Here is a 13742-nt window from a genome sequence, read left to right on the forward strand (position 1 = left end):
TCTTTTTCCTACACAAATGGATACACCAAATGTTTTTTTAAAAAAAATCTAATTTAGGGTTATAATGAATTTCTTCTAAAGTCTGAAAAGGCAGTTTTTTCCATAAATGCTAAATACAAATTGCTGCTATGTCCATGCAACCTTTATGACATAATTCCATTTAGAATACATTAGAAATTAGTACACCACCAAAGCTTACTTGATGAAAGCCCCAATTCTTTAACACAGCCCCTTAAGAAACTAAGCTTCAAAACACAGGTCAAGGGTACTACCTAAAAATTGAACAGACATTTCTATCAGTTACATTCCAGTTAGTTTTATTTTCTTGGATTTTAAACCTACCCCACGTGTGGCTCTCACATCCTTAGAAAACACTTGCTTATACTTTCACTTTAGTCTGTGTAAAATATCTTAAATTTTTCAGGGCTAGATAATTCATTGTAAAGGTATGCTTTCTTGCATTTTTACTATCCATTTCAATGAGAAAACTGGGGTCCAGAGCTAGCACATGTATATCTTTGGCACAGTTGACGCACTGTATGATCATTACATCTATCAAAAATTTTTTTGTCCAACTTTGTCTTAAAAACATGTGAAAACGTTTTATTCTATGTACAATAATGTACACAAATTTAAATAGGTCACCAAAGAGACCAGCAGTAATTAAAGAGGTATATTTACAGTAGCACATCACAGTAAACGGAAAACCATTCACAGACTCAACATTGATACTGTTTTTGTGCTTGGTTACACACTGAAGTGAAGTATTTTACTCCATTTTTGTTGAACTGAATTTTAAACAAATACCTCAGTGATTAATAAATGCCATTTTAATCAGTCAGTATCATCATTAAGAGATTCTTCAGCTGTTGTGTCTGTGTGCTGAATTACTCCATTTCTTTCATGTTGAACATCATCATCACAATCGGTACTGTCATCTTCATTTATGTCCCTATCAGATTCAGCAGCAGCAGCAGCAGCTTCTCTTACAACTTGCTCAGGATTTTCATTGGGTGAGATAAACCCATTGTTGTTAGATGAGTTTGCATTTTCCTTCACATCTTCAATGTATACTTTTTGATGGCACATTGGACAAGTATCTTGAATATACAGCCATTTCCGAAGGCAAAGTGCATGGAAGTAATGATTACATGGTGTAATACGAGCAGATGTTGTAAACTCATGATAGCAGATCGCACAGACATCATCTATTTCATGTAAGCGGCTCCCTTTTATTTCAGGAAGTGAATTAATTTTTTTAACAGCAGTTCTACGATTGATAAATGTCTTCCAGCCATTCTTTGCTTGTAAGTAGATGTTAAAATATGCATGTAAGCACATCATGCAAGCCCGAATTTTACTTCCTGATTCAAACATCATGGTATAAGCCCCATTTCCAAACATAACCACTCCAAATATAAATTCAATAATATTGCCTGTTGAACGAACGTAGTAGACATAATCATCAAGCTTTTCCCAGAGGACATTATAGTAGCCATCAATCATGAATAACGTATAAACAGTGAGAGATACAATTACTTTTAAGCAAAGTTCCACACAAAATGCTGTAACTGCAAACAGCCACGTATTTAGTGCATAATGATGCCAGAGAACATAACTGAGCAAAATTGGAAGAATAAAAAGACAAGCAGAGACGAAGAGCACAGGAAAATGTCTACGAAAAGATGACACGTGAGAGGCACTGAGAGACATTAACACAGGGTCTGTCATTCCGTGGATGAAATGTAGGACTGCAGTTAATAAAAGGCACATGTTTCTACTTAGGCGAACAAGTCTTTCTTCTGGCCTTAACCCACTTAAACCTGTCTGCAGAGCCAAAATAAAAAACAAAACAGGTGCTACAAAGCCAAGCCTCCTGTCATCATCTTCAGTGGACCCAATGAAGGCTAGTATCCCTAACCCCAAATAATGGGCGATTGACGAAATGACAGCACTCATGCCCAAAACAGTTAATGTGGAATCACATCCACTAATTATAAGATTGCAAATTAGTTCCCAGAAATTATCCCAAGAAATAAGGTAGGAATTTTCTCCAGTGTCATTTGCCATCTTTAAAACGTAAACTAACACAGAAGCTTGAGCTGCAATTCTTGTTAGCCAGAAGACTCGCAGTATGTCTGGGAAACGGATTCTTTTCCAGGTATCCTCCATTAATAGCTGTAATCCATAAATACGATACATATGCCTTACCAAAAGATAAACATATCGTGTAGAATAATAAAACCACTTAATTTTCACAGCCAACACAAGTGTGGTATTTAATGTCAGAATCAGGGAAGAAGCAAAAACTAAAGTCTCTCTGACATGTAAGGGTAGCTCTGTGATTAGGCCTATTACAGGAACCAAGAAATTCATTATGATCAGCTGTGAATAGATGGACTGAATTTGAAGTAATGTGATATATCCAATTCCAAATGTTAGTTGAAGAACAACGAGTGCCATCCATAGTGAGGGCCCTTTCCGAGGAAGAAACTCAATTCCAAATGCTGATGTGTTGTAGGCACCGTAGAAGTCAATGTGCAAAGAGGCGTAATAATTCACCAACACTGAAGTTGCAGCTAGTAGAAAGGCTGAGCTGTACATGTAAAACTTGAAAAGTGATCGCTGTGACAAGATCAGAACAACACTGGATACAAATATACCTAAAAGAAAAAGATGGAGAGAAATTACTGTTTGCTTCCTTTCAACAAACAACCTGTCTTAGAATTTTGGGAAGAGCTGATGGCTGTCAAGTTCTTTACTCTATGATGCATAGACAGTTTCCTGCTTATAAAGAATGGCCCAATAGCTGCTTTTTTGATAGTCTCATCCTAAAGGATCATCAAAGACCCATCTTAAAAGACCTATCAAAAGGGCCAGTAAGACAGATGACCTAGGAACTCAGCACTGTTTGTCCTCATGTACTTTTTGCGCTCTTAAATGACTCTAGAATAAATGTGTACAGTCTTGTTTCTCTAGTAGACTAATCTGCTATATGTTACCTTGCTGTGTTGTATATGCTCAATAAATTAATACACTGAATAAAAAATAAGGAATATTTCCATAAAAGTGAGTGAAAGAATTTAATGTCCACAAAATGTACTAGAACTCAAGAATTTTAAATTGCTAGTCTGGAAAATAATCCATTGCTACTGTTATAGTGTATAAAAGCCAAACAGACTGTATATTTGAATCATAATTTAAGTATTTCACTCTGACAACTATCTATACCCAGGGAATTCCTTTTTACTGCCAGAAACTGTATATCTCTTGGTGCTGAACATGCTAGCTTTCTCCTCTAAACCAAGAGCAGAACATTCTTTCTTCTCTACATTTCCCTTTTAAAGAGTCCCACTCCTTGACTCCAGTTATCACCTCTACTGAAAATGACAAAAATCTATCTCCAGCCCCGCCTTCCCAACTGCCTGTTGTACTCCTGTACATAAGTGTCCCACCAACATTTCAAATTCAACATGTCTAAAACCTCCCTCCCTCTAAAAACTCATTATTTTCCAGTTTTTTATGGTAGTGTGTCCAAATTCTGCCTCAAAAAACTTCAGAGTAACCTGTAACTTTTTTTCATTTGCCACTCATTTAAATTCATTCACCAAGTCTGATCAATTTATCCTTTGTGCTGTCTTTAAATCACTTTCCAATTCTAATGCCATCAGCCCTTACTTCAAGGCCTCCTACATTACTGCAATAGTCCTAACTGATCTCCCTCCTTCCAAACATTCTGACTCAGACACAGATGTCAAATTAACCTCACATAACTCTAATATCATCTCCCCTCCTCAAAATCATTCAATAGCTCCTCACTGTCTACCAAAGTACGGATGCCTGGTTTTGGCATTGCAGGTTTTTTATAATCTCATCCCCAACTTAGTTTTCAGGTCTTATCTCCCACTACTCTATCATCTTAAACTGTCTCTGTGCTTTTGGTTGTGAAAAAACTTTTTTCTGTACATTTCCACTTATCCTACCTTGCCTTTATGGCCCAATTCATCTTTACCATGTCTCTCCTGACTACCTGACAAAATTAATCTTTCCTCCCTAACAAGGGAGAACTAACTCACCACCTCCTAGGGAGCCCATTAGTTTGGGGCAGCTCTTATGATTAGGAAGTTTTTCTTTACAAGTTTAAATTCACCTCTGCAACTGCTAAGGTTGCAAATGCTCCTTTCTAAATTCTATCTGCAAGGGCCAAACATGCCTAATCTTTCATGTGACAGCCTTTCAGGAACTTCAAGAAAGCTAAAGTGTCCTCTCTGAGTCTTCTTTCAGTTCTCCACACAAAGCATCCTGTTGTTTCTTTAAATGACCCTCATATCCTTGACCATTTTTGCTTCCTTCAAGTCTCAACTAAAATGCCACCTTTTACAAGCACCCAGACCTTAACACTACCCCAAATTGTATCTGAACACAACAGAGAATGCCAGGACTAGGTTAACACAACTACCCTTCCATCACACTGCTATAGGCATAGACACACAGCTGCATTGAAATCTCTCCCCACCTCCCCCCCAAAACCTTCCCCAGTCACCCTTATGGAGCAGTCTCTCAATTCGGCCTAAGATCATTACATCAGCTTTTATGGCAGTCACTTCATGCAGTTAACTCACTGAGCTTGCTTCACTACAACTTCCAGGCCCTTTTTCCCTTCAAAATACTGACTCACCATGTCTCCTCTCTCTTATTGTATTCGTGAAGTTTAGTTTTTGAACCCAAGTTTTACTCCCCATTAAATTTAGTCTTACTGGATTCAGCCCAATGTTCTAGTTTATCAAAATCTTTTCAAATTCTGACAACTAGCAATTTAGCCCTCTGAAATTTGTGCCTTTTACATATTTGGTAAGTTATCTAAGTATGTCTTTATCCAAGTCAATGACAAAAATATTAAAGATAAGACCAAGACCAAGTATTGATTCCTGGAGCACTATACCAAAAACTTTATTCCAAATTGACTAAGTATTCTCAGGATCTAACAAATCTCTTGGTACAGGCCATATCTCTTTTCCCACTGTAAACTGACATAGGCAATCCTGATTAAGAAAAAAATTAATATAAACGAGGCTGAAAGAGAAACAGAGGTAGGAGAGTAATAAAACTGGATTTGGAAAAAAGGTATTATACACCTGTGTTCAAATTCTGCATCACTTACTAGCTGTGTGAACATGGCAGGGCTTCAGATTCCTCATCTGTAACAATGGGGTTATTATTTGCCAATTCAATTCAATTCAGTTGAATTTGATAAGCATTTATTAAAACATCTACCCCATGCAAGGAACTATGCTTGATGTTGATGCGGCAAAGGCAAAAAAAAAAAAAAAAAGCCCCAGGTCTCAAGGAACTTATTACAGTCTACTGGAAAGTACACTGAAAATCTTGAATTGCTATACACTTGACACTTTTATATGCTACACCATCTACTAAAACCATAAATGTTAATCTACTCTAAAATATCAGAAACATTATCAGAACATTAATGCAGTTGTGAAACTTATATTCTGAACAGTGTCTGGAACACAGGTACTTGTTTTACCAACACAGGGAAAAAATATTTACATTGTCTAAATATAAAAAGGCCAAAGCAGTAACAAGGTCAGTGAATAACTAGTATAAGCTGTTTCATAAAAGAATATCATTTCATTAAAGTGAGTGAACATCTTATTTTTCACCCCATTTTGTCACTAAACTACTGATAAGTTTTAGAACTTCTGAGTAGAAAAATGTCCTAGGGGAACATGCTATCACTGTTGCTGCATGTGTAATTATAAAGCTGAAATATCAGGTAAACTGAAAATCGGAGAAAACTCCGAATTGGGTATGTCTTGAGTTGGTAATCTGATTTCCTTTAAGAGCTTAGTGGCATTTATTATCTGGATAACATTTTTTTAGAAAGACACTGACAATTTGAAAAAAAATTGGAAGCGATTGTTGGGCAAATTGCAATTAGTTCATGGCAGTTAAGTAAAGAAATAGTGACAAATATTTGGAAGAGATGTACCAAACATTACGTATCTGTTGTGATAGCTTTAGAATATTTAGAATATTAGAATTTCAAAGACTACAAATACAACAGCAAAATAACTGAGATAGAAGTCTCATCTTAAATTCAAGATGTATAAAACTGAACTTATTCTTGTCCCGCCCTTCCTCTTCTGAACTTCCTTATTTTACCATCCTGGGCACCAATTCCCAGTCACCCAAGCTCCTAACACAGGAGTCATCCTTGACTCTCACCCACAGCCTTATCCAATCTGGAGCCAAATCCTATCAATTTTATCTTTGTTAACAAAGCCTATCAATTTTATCTTTGTTAAGATCTCTGCCATAAATTCCCTTCTCTCCTCTGAAATTGCAACCACCCAGGTACATCAATCTCAAGCCTTAACTATTGCAATAGCCTACAGGTTTGATTAGCCTGCGCTAAGTCTTTCCCCACTCTTGTCCATCCTCCACTCAGCTGTCAAAAAGCCCAAGTGACCACCTCATCCCCAATTCAACCAACTCCAGGGGCTCCCTACTGCCTCCAGGCAAATATTTAAACATCTATTTAGCATTCAGAGCACTTTACCACCTGGCTCCCTCCAACCTTTTTTACATCTTACTTCCTACCCCGTTGTCTCTGCAATCCAGTGACACTAGCTTCCTCACTATTTGTCACAAAATTCTCCTTATCTCCTGACTCCAGGAATTTTCAATGGTAGTTCATGCCTGGAATATTCTCCCTCAACATCTCTTCCTCTGGGCATCCCTGACTTTTTTCAAACCCCAGCTAAAATCTCACCTTCTGCAAGACTTTCCTGCTATACTTTAACACTAGTGCCCCTTCCCTGTACTGACCATCTCCAACTTATTTTATCCAGTATAGATATTGTTTGTACCTAGCTATTTGCATATAGTCTCCCCCATTAGACTGTGAGCTCTTTGAAAGCAGGGGCTATTTTTTTGGTTTCTGTCTTTCTGTGATATCCCCAGTGCTTAGATTTGCACAGCGCCTGGCACATAGTATACCCTTAATAAATGTTTACTGACTACTAGATGAAATCACAGTGGAGAGGTTAATGGTCTATGTACAATTATGAATCATTTACAATGATCATTTCAATGGATCTGTGATCTCACTAAAGTACATATTCCATCAAAGCAAATTACAACCCACTCATACCTTTCCATATGGTGAATCTTCTTTCCATGTCCTCCCATATATATATATATACTCCAAAAAAGTCCACCCAAACTGCTTAAAACCTTCCTCCAGGTCTTTAAGAAAAAAATTTTTTTGAAGGTATTTATCCTTTGCTCTCCCCCTTTCCCATTCATAAATATCCTAAATATCTTTAACCCACAGGGCAGATAGGTCTATCACTAGAAATAAATCCATTTGCAAAATATTAAAAATTTTAAGAACATAATAGGATATAACATTGTCTTCATTTTGGGCTAGAACTGCTAAAATGTTAAATATTCACTCTATAAGCCTTTCTCACCCTAATATCATGCCACAAACCTTAAATAAGAGAAATTCATAGACCAAAATCAAAATGTCAGAAAAAATTTTTAATACATAATGGAGAGATGAAGACATTTATGGATTAATTAATGAAATTAATAAATTAGTGTTGCTAATTTTCTCCCAAAGGAAAGAAACCAAAGCAAGGAGAAAAGCATAAATTTCAAGGAAATAAAACCATAAATAGTATTACTAGATACTAAGCACATCCTAACTAATCTAACATAGCAAGTATTGTAGTTTTCTACCAATGGCCTCAAAAGTAAATGCAAAACCAGAGTTCCAAGTTTTATCATCCATTTTTCTTATCTGTTATTTTACATATGGCAATGAGATATATTTTCATATAGATAACAAGAGAGCTCATGTTTACATTCCCTAAATTTCAAATTAGCTATGACATTATTACATGGACTGTGAATTAGTATTTTGAAGGGCATTTAATATTTCCTCAGAAAAGGTTACGATTTTAACATTTTTTTATGATACAATCTATTATTGTTTATCAAGTAACATATATTTTTTTTTCTGACATTTGGGAGCAAACCGTGAAATTCATTGTTTCAAATCATAGGAGTACTAGACATAATGGGAAATGTCCTCAGCTACCTCTAGTACGGATCCAATCAACATATCAATGTTGGGGGTAGAGGTGGAGGAAATGGAGAAGCAGAAACTATTATTAATAGGAGGAAAGAGGATAACCCAGTTCCAAGAAGGAAGTGATAAGGTGAGCCCAAGTGGTCTTAAAGGAAACCCTGGTCAAAGAGTTAGTAATGCATAAAAATGACACAGGAACAAGACATCAATGCTTCTGTAAAAATTTTGGGTTACAAGCAGCACAGGAGGGGCAGCTAGGTGGCTAAGAGACTCCCACTATCGGGAGGACCCCCTTCGGCCTGCGATACTTAACACCCACACAAAATAACTAGCCATGTAACCTTGGGCAAGTTACTTAACCCCAATTGCTTTAAAACTAACAAACAAAACAAGCAGCACAGGTAAGAATGGGACAAAAAAAGTATAAACTAGCATGAATACAGATTCCTTTACTGTAAGGGCATATTTTGGTCTGTATTTATTGTGCCATTTTTCACCTCTTTTTCAAATAATCAAAAGGGACTAAAATGAAAAATCATTTCCTCAAATAAATATTTTCATCCTCTCCTGCTCAATAAGGTAATTAATTACCATTCCCCCAACTGTTCACTAGTTGTAAGTAAATCTACTCCTTTAGACTAAACCAAATTAAGACCCCCTATTCCAATCAGCAGTTTAATATTACAGGTTTTTGTCCCTTAATATTTATGTGCATAATGAAGCTATACTGCTTAGGACCCAGATTATTTAAACATACATACTGTTTTTGTTCTAAAAAAGAATTTTTAAAAAGGTCTCTTTTTTGGTGAATAAATAAATTAAATCCAGTCAGTTATATAGGAGCAAATTAAGGAGTGGTCTGGTGATTGGTTTAGATAACAAATGTTTCCAATTATTTTAACGAAGTCAGAAAACAAGAACAATTCTAGAATCAAACTGTTTATATAAACAGCACAGCATATGTGTTTTGTTTGGAGATTAAAGCCCTCGAAGATTAAAATGTATGTATTTTTAAATATATAATAAAGTTTGATTTTTATAGAAGTATGCCCTAGTTATCAATGAAAAAATACACCATCACTAGGTTTAAATTCTGCAAAATTCAACTTTTCATGTTTTATAATTACAAAAGACCCAGAAATTAAACTTCAAGCTTACTCGGTTTGGCTATTCTAAATTGTTTTTCTCCCCCCTCCCTTCTCAAAGATGGCCAAACTGTCATTTAGGGGAACTTATATGTAAACAGAAATTCTTAAAACATGGCCCAAAGGGGGCTTGCTTCTGGATGATCTGAAGCTTGTCTTCTGTAGTAATTTTTTAAAACACGGTAGTGTCTATATATGTTATAGCAAAAAAACAAAAATAGTTCTAGCATTTAGTTTTCAAATGATTCCTGATCTTATAAGATTTAGCCCTGAAAAAAGTTCATAGAAACAATCTATCTCCACTCCATTCCCCCATTTTGCAAAGAAGCACTCTTGATGCCCCAAAAGGGGGCTAGTGCAGCATCACACTGAGATCAAGAAGCCACTCAGGGCTCAAAATTCTGAATTGTTTTTTTTTTTCCTCCCTCCAAAGCCAGTGCTCTTTCTACATCATCTCATAAAAAAAAAAAAATAGCAAGCCTTGGTCTTTTTCTTTTGCAGTGATTAAGTAGTCAGGTTGATCCATGAGGTCTACAAAATTACATTATTTTAAGCACAATACTATGATTCTCTTTTACCACATTTGTGCAACAACAACAACAACAAAACACTGAATTTGTATCAGAAAACCAGGGGTCAAATCCTGACTCCCAAATGAATTTCCCAGTTATTCTAGTCTTAACACATGGGATCTTGGCCAACTCCTTTAACCTCAGTGGTCCTCTGTCTTCTCAACTTTAAAATGAGGTGAATGGAGCAGATGTCCTTAAGTCTTTACCAGTGTGAATTCTATGATCCTACTAAAGTTAATCCAATACTTCTAGGTGCAGAGGTAGTCATAGATAGCCCTGGGAGCCAATGGCCATGAACAGAGCAAAGACAATGGAAAGCCCTCAAACTTTAAAGACTTTACGTATAGGTAGGTGGGGCAGTGGGAAGAGAGAGTTGGAACTAAAGACAGAAAACTGGAGTTCAAATCCAAACTCAGCCACCTACTATCTGTAGGACCCTGGGCAAGCCCCGATCAGTTTCCTCATCTGGAAAATAGAGATAACAAGACTACCTAATTCCAAGGGTGGTTGTGAAAAACAAAACGATATAATACTTGTAAGGCACTTCGCAAAACTTAAAGCACTATATAAATGCTACATAGCTATTATTATTAAATTATTAAAAATGATGGTGGCAGGACTATCACACCAATGAAGCTACAGGTGCTTTAAGTATTTAAGAACGTTGACATGTTACTTTTAAACTGAATAAAAAACATTTGGCTTTTAATAATGCTACAATAAAGCAAAGTCCAACAGTTATTTTTACTCACTAAGAATGGGAATGCTACAAAATGGGCAGCCAATTTACATTCTTGATATGGAGACCAAGTGCAGTAGTTAGTACTGCAGATCTTGTGTCCCTGTTCCAATTCTAAGTGATTCTGTACAAGCCACTTCATCTCTCTGGGTTCCAGTTTCCTCACCTGTAAAATCAGAGGGGCTGGACTATGTGATTTTTAAGACATTCTACAAGTCTACGAAGAATACAGAATGAAACTCACCAACAGTTTCTGGATGAACACAACCTTAAAGTCCACTGCTCAAGCAGTAGCCCTCATAAAGTAAAACTGACAATTAAGACAGACTTCAGATTTGCTTTGGGCCAAATATGACAATTAAGACAGATTTCAAACTGGTCTATGCCAAATCTAACAATTAGGATAGATTTCATTTTAAAGCACTAAGGGTTATCTGTGGCAGAAGCGTTTAATATTAAGGGATCTCTCTGAAACTATTATTAATTAATCCTAATCCCTGATTTTACAAAGGAGGAAACTAAGACCCTCCGAGGCCAAGTGACTCTCCCAAGGTCATGAAGTTGGTGGCAGAGCCAAATCTCTGATTTAACAAGTCAAAGTTCTTTCCCCTGTGTTATGCTGCCCATCTGCATACTTCTCAAGGGCTTGTAAGCCTCTTAATAATCATCCCTTACACCCGGTGCCACGATTACGGTGTCGATTTTCGGGAGTGGTTTGAGGGGGCAGCCGTGCTGGCTTAGCCCCGCTCGGCACGGCTCACCTCTCCCCAGGAGGACCTGTCTAGCAGCTCCCTGGCTTGACATTTCCAGCCTTCCCCATCTGGAATGTCACAACCAGCACTGACAACAAGGACAATAACAGGGGCCCAAACGGGAAGCACCTGCTGAAAACGTGAAGTTGACAGTGCAGGGGGAGGGACGTTATCAAGGAACTTAAGCCCCGAGTTGGCGCATTCTGTCCAAGGTCAAATCAATAGCACAGCCCCGGAGCCTCCGGCCTCTCCCGTGGCCTCGGCCATCAGCCACGATTCCCATCCACGGAGACGACCGCGGACGAGGCCCCACCTCCAAGCCCTGCCCCCCGGAGCTCGGCGCTGACTCACTCCGAACTCGGGCCTAGCCCCCTCCCCACGCTCCAAGGAGGGGGCCCTTTTTTTCCACCTACACCTCCACCGCCCCCACCCCACTCCCACCACCCCGCGCCGAAAGGCAGACCCGCGCATCCCGAGGCGAGGCTCGACAGCAGACAAAACGGTCCTCGGCGGGGCCGGGCCGCCTGGTCCTTACCCAGGAGCCGGATGAGGATCTGGAACCCGACGCAGAGCCGGCCTTGGCTGGCATCATAGTAAGAGTTGAAGATGGCGTCGATGATGAAAAGGCAGGGAACGCGGAGCGCCACCTCCAGCGCTGTCCAGACCTGCTGCTGGGCCATCCGCACCTGCTGGGGGGCCCCCACGGCCGCCATGAGCCGCCGCCGCCGCCCCGGGCTTACCAGGGGCGGGGGCTGAGGCGGGCTGCGGGCCGGCGGACAGGCGGCGAGGACGGCAGGAGGGAGGGTAGGCGGGAGGGGTGGGAGGGAAGGAAGGAGGGAGGGAGAGAGAGAGGGCGGCTCCGCCCGCGCCCGTGCCGCTCCCGCGCCCTCCCTCTCCTGTCTCTGTCACGGCCCGCCCCGCCGCCCGCTCGCTTCTCTCCGGCAGGAGCAGGCGGCGGCGGCGGTGGCAGGGGCGGCTTTCTGCGGGACCTCCGGGCGTCGGTGTTTCCGGCCGCCTATCGCCAGTTTCCTCCTCCCTCCTCCTCCCCCGCCCGCGGAGCGTCCATCTTGACCTCTCCTCCGCCCCTTTGCCGTAGCTGCTGGTGCTGCCCCCGAGGCGTCGCCGGCAGTCGCGCGAGACCGGGGACCCGCCTCTGTCTAGCGTCATAATCCGGCGCTGGGGGCGCTCCCGCGCAGTCATCATGAACCTGCGTTAGCAACTAGCTCCAGCCGTTGCCATGGTTGCGTCGCCGGTTGGGGGCGGGGGGGGTAAGGAGCTGAGCTGGGCCTTGCGGCTGAAAGCTCGAGCTCAATCCGGGCTCCCTATTGGGCTACGGCGGCTGCAGTGGCCCAGTCCCGGGCCTTCCCTCCACCTCCCTTCAGGGCCTGCCAGCCGGTACCGTGCTTCAGCAGAGCTTGGCTGGCGGATGACGGCCGCCATCCGTTGCTTTAATAACGCTCTCCAGACCGAACCATGAAACGCCCCTTTGGTTGGAATTGAAGATGAAAGGGCATTAAATTTAGCTTTGCGCTGGAATGTCTGTAATCCAACCTTTCGTTTTACAGATGAGGAAACTGAGGCCCATATTGGTTAGGTGCTGGCCCGGGGTCAAGCCGCTAGAGTCTCTCCGTTCCTGGTATCTTGGAATCCCAAATCAGGGCGGGGAGGAACCTCTGAGACCTTCTATAGATGAGGAACTGAGGCCCAGGTTCAGAGAGATTGCAGAGAAGATAGGGGTGGCCCCAGAGAACCCCGAGGTTCAGGTTGCTACGAGAAGGGGCCTTTAGCCCTCGAGCCAAGCAAAGACCCATCGAGGTGGCAGAAATGCAGAAGGAGCCAGCAGAGCCCCCAAGATTAGAAATCTATAAAAAATCGGATTGGATGGACACTAATTGGCCTGTGTGGGCTTGGAGCACGAGGCCTGACCACACTCCGCTGCTCAGATAACCAGTGCCTCTCATTACCTAGCAAATAAAAACCCAAATTCCCCTGGCATTCAAGGCCTTGTACAATCTGAGTCCAGCCTATCCTTAGAGCTTTAATGTTCTTCGTGCACTTTGATTCAGCCACACTATTTCATGCTATTCCTTGTTTACCTTTTCTGACACTCTGCATTTGCACATGGCTTTTCTCATCCTGAAATGAATGGCTTCTAGTAATTCATAAAAATTCTTCTCATTCAAGGTCAAGATTAAGTGCCACCTCCTCCATGATGCTTTCCTTGATTACCAGTATTGGAAGTGATCTCTCCCTTTTACAATCTATGCACTTAACTTCTCCCCTATGCCGTGGTTGTTTATGTACATGGTGCCTGTTGGATTATAAGCTTTTTGAGAGTCCCCATGATGTGTCTTTACTGTCTTGCACAAAAGAGGTGCATAATGAACAGTTCGGAACAAAAAAATACTAAGCACCTGC

The 13742-nt window shown here is 40.6% G+C and overlaps 1 protein-coding gene across 1 annotated transcript; it reads right to left on the reverse strand.

Annotated features, from left to right (window-relative positions):
• Window positions 1-659: 659 nt before the first annotated feature.
• On the reverse strand, window positions 660-12101 carry RNF139 (ring finger protein 139). The gene is made up of 2 exons (XM_069081035.1): window positions 11860-12101; window positions 660-2663 (listed from the first exon to the last, which is right to left on the reverse strand). The coding sequence occupies exons 1-2, from the start codon at window positions 12035-12037 to the stop codon at window positions 835-837; spliced, it is 2007 nt and encodes a 668-aa protein (XP_068937136.1). The 5' UTR covers window positions 12038-12101; the 3' UTR covers window positions 660-834.
• Between the last annotated feature and the right edge of the window lie 1641 nt (window positions 12102-13742).

The sequence above is a fragment of the Petaurus breviceps genome, unplaced genomic scaffold (genome assembly GCF_028583685.1).
Source record: "Petaurus breviceps papuanus isolate PSGF00001 unplaced genomic scaffold, PetGlider_PUasm1.0 98, whole genome shotgun sequence".
Lineage (NCBI taxonomy): Eukaryota > Metazoa > Chordata > Mammalia > Diprotodontia > Petauridae > Petaurus > Petaurus breviceps.

Coding starts and splice junctions, on each gene's coding strand:
- RNF139 (XM_069081035.1), bottom strand. CDS start 12,037: ATGGCGGCCGTGGGGGCCCCCCAGCAGGTGCGGATGGCCCAGCAGCAG. Junction 2,664..11,859: donor GATCCTCATCCGGCTCCTGG/GTAAGGACCAGG, acceptor TTTTTCTTTTAG/GTATATTTGTATCCAGTGTT.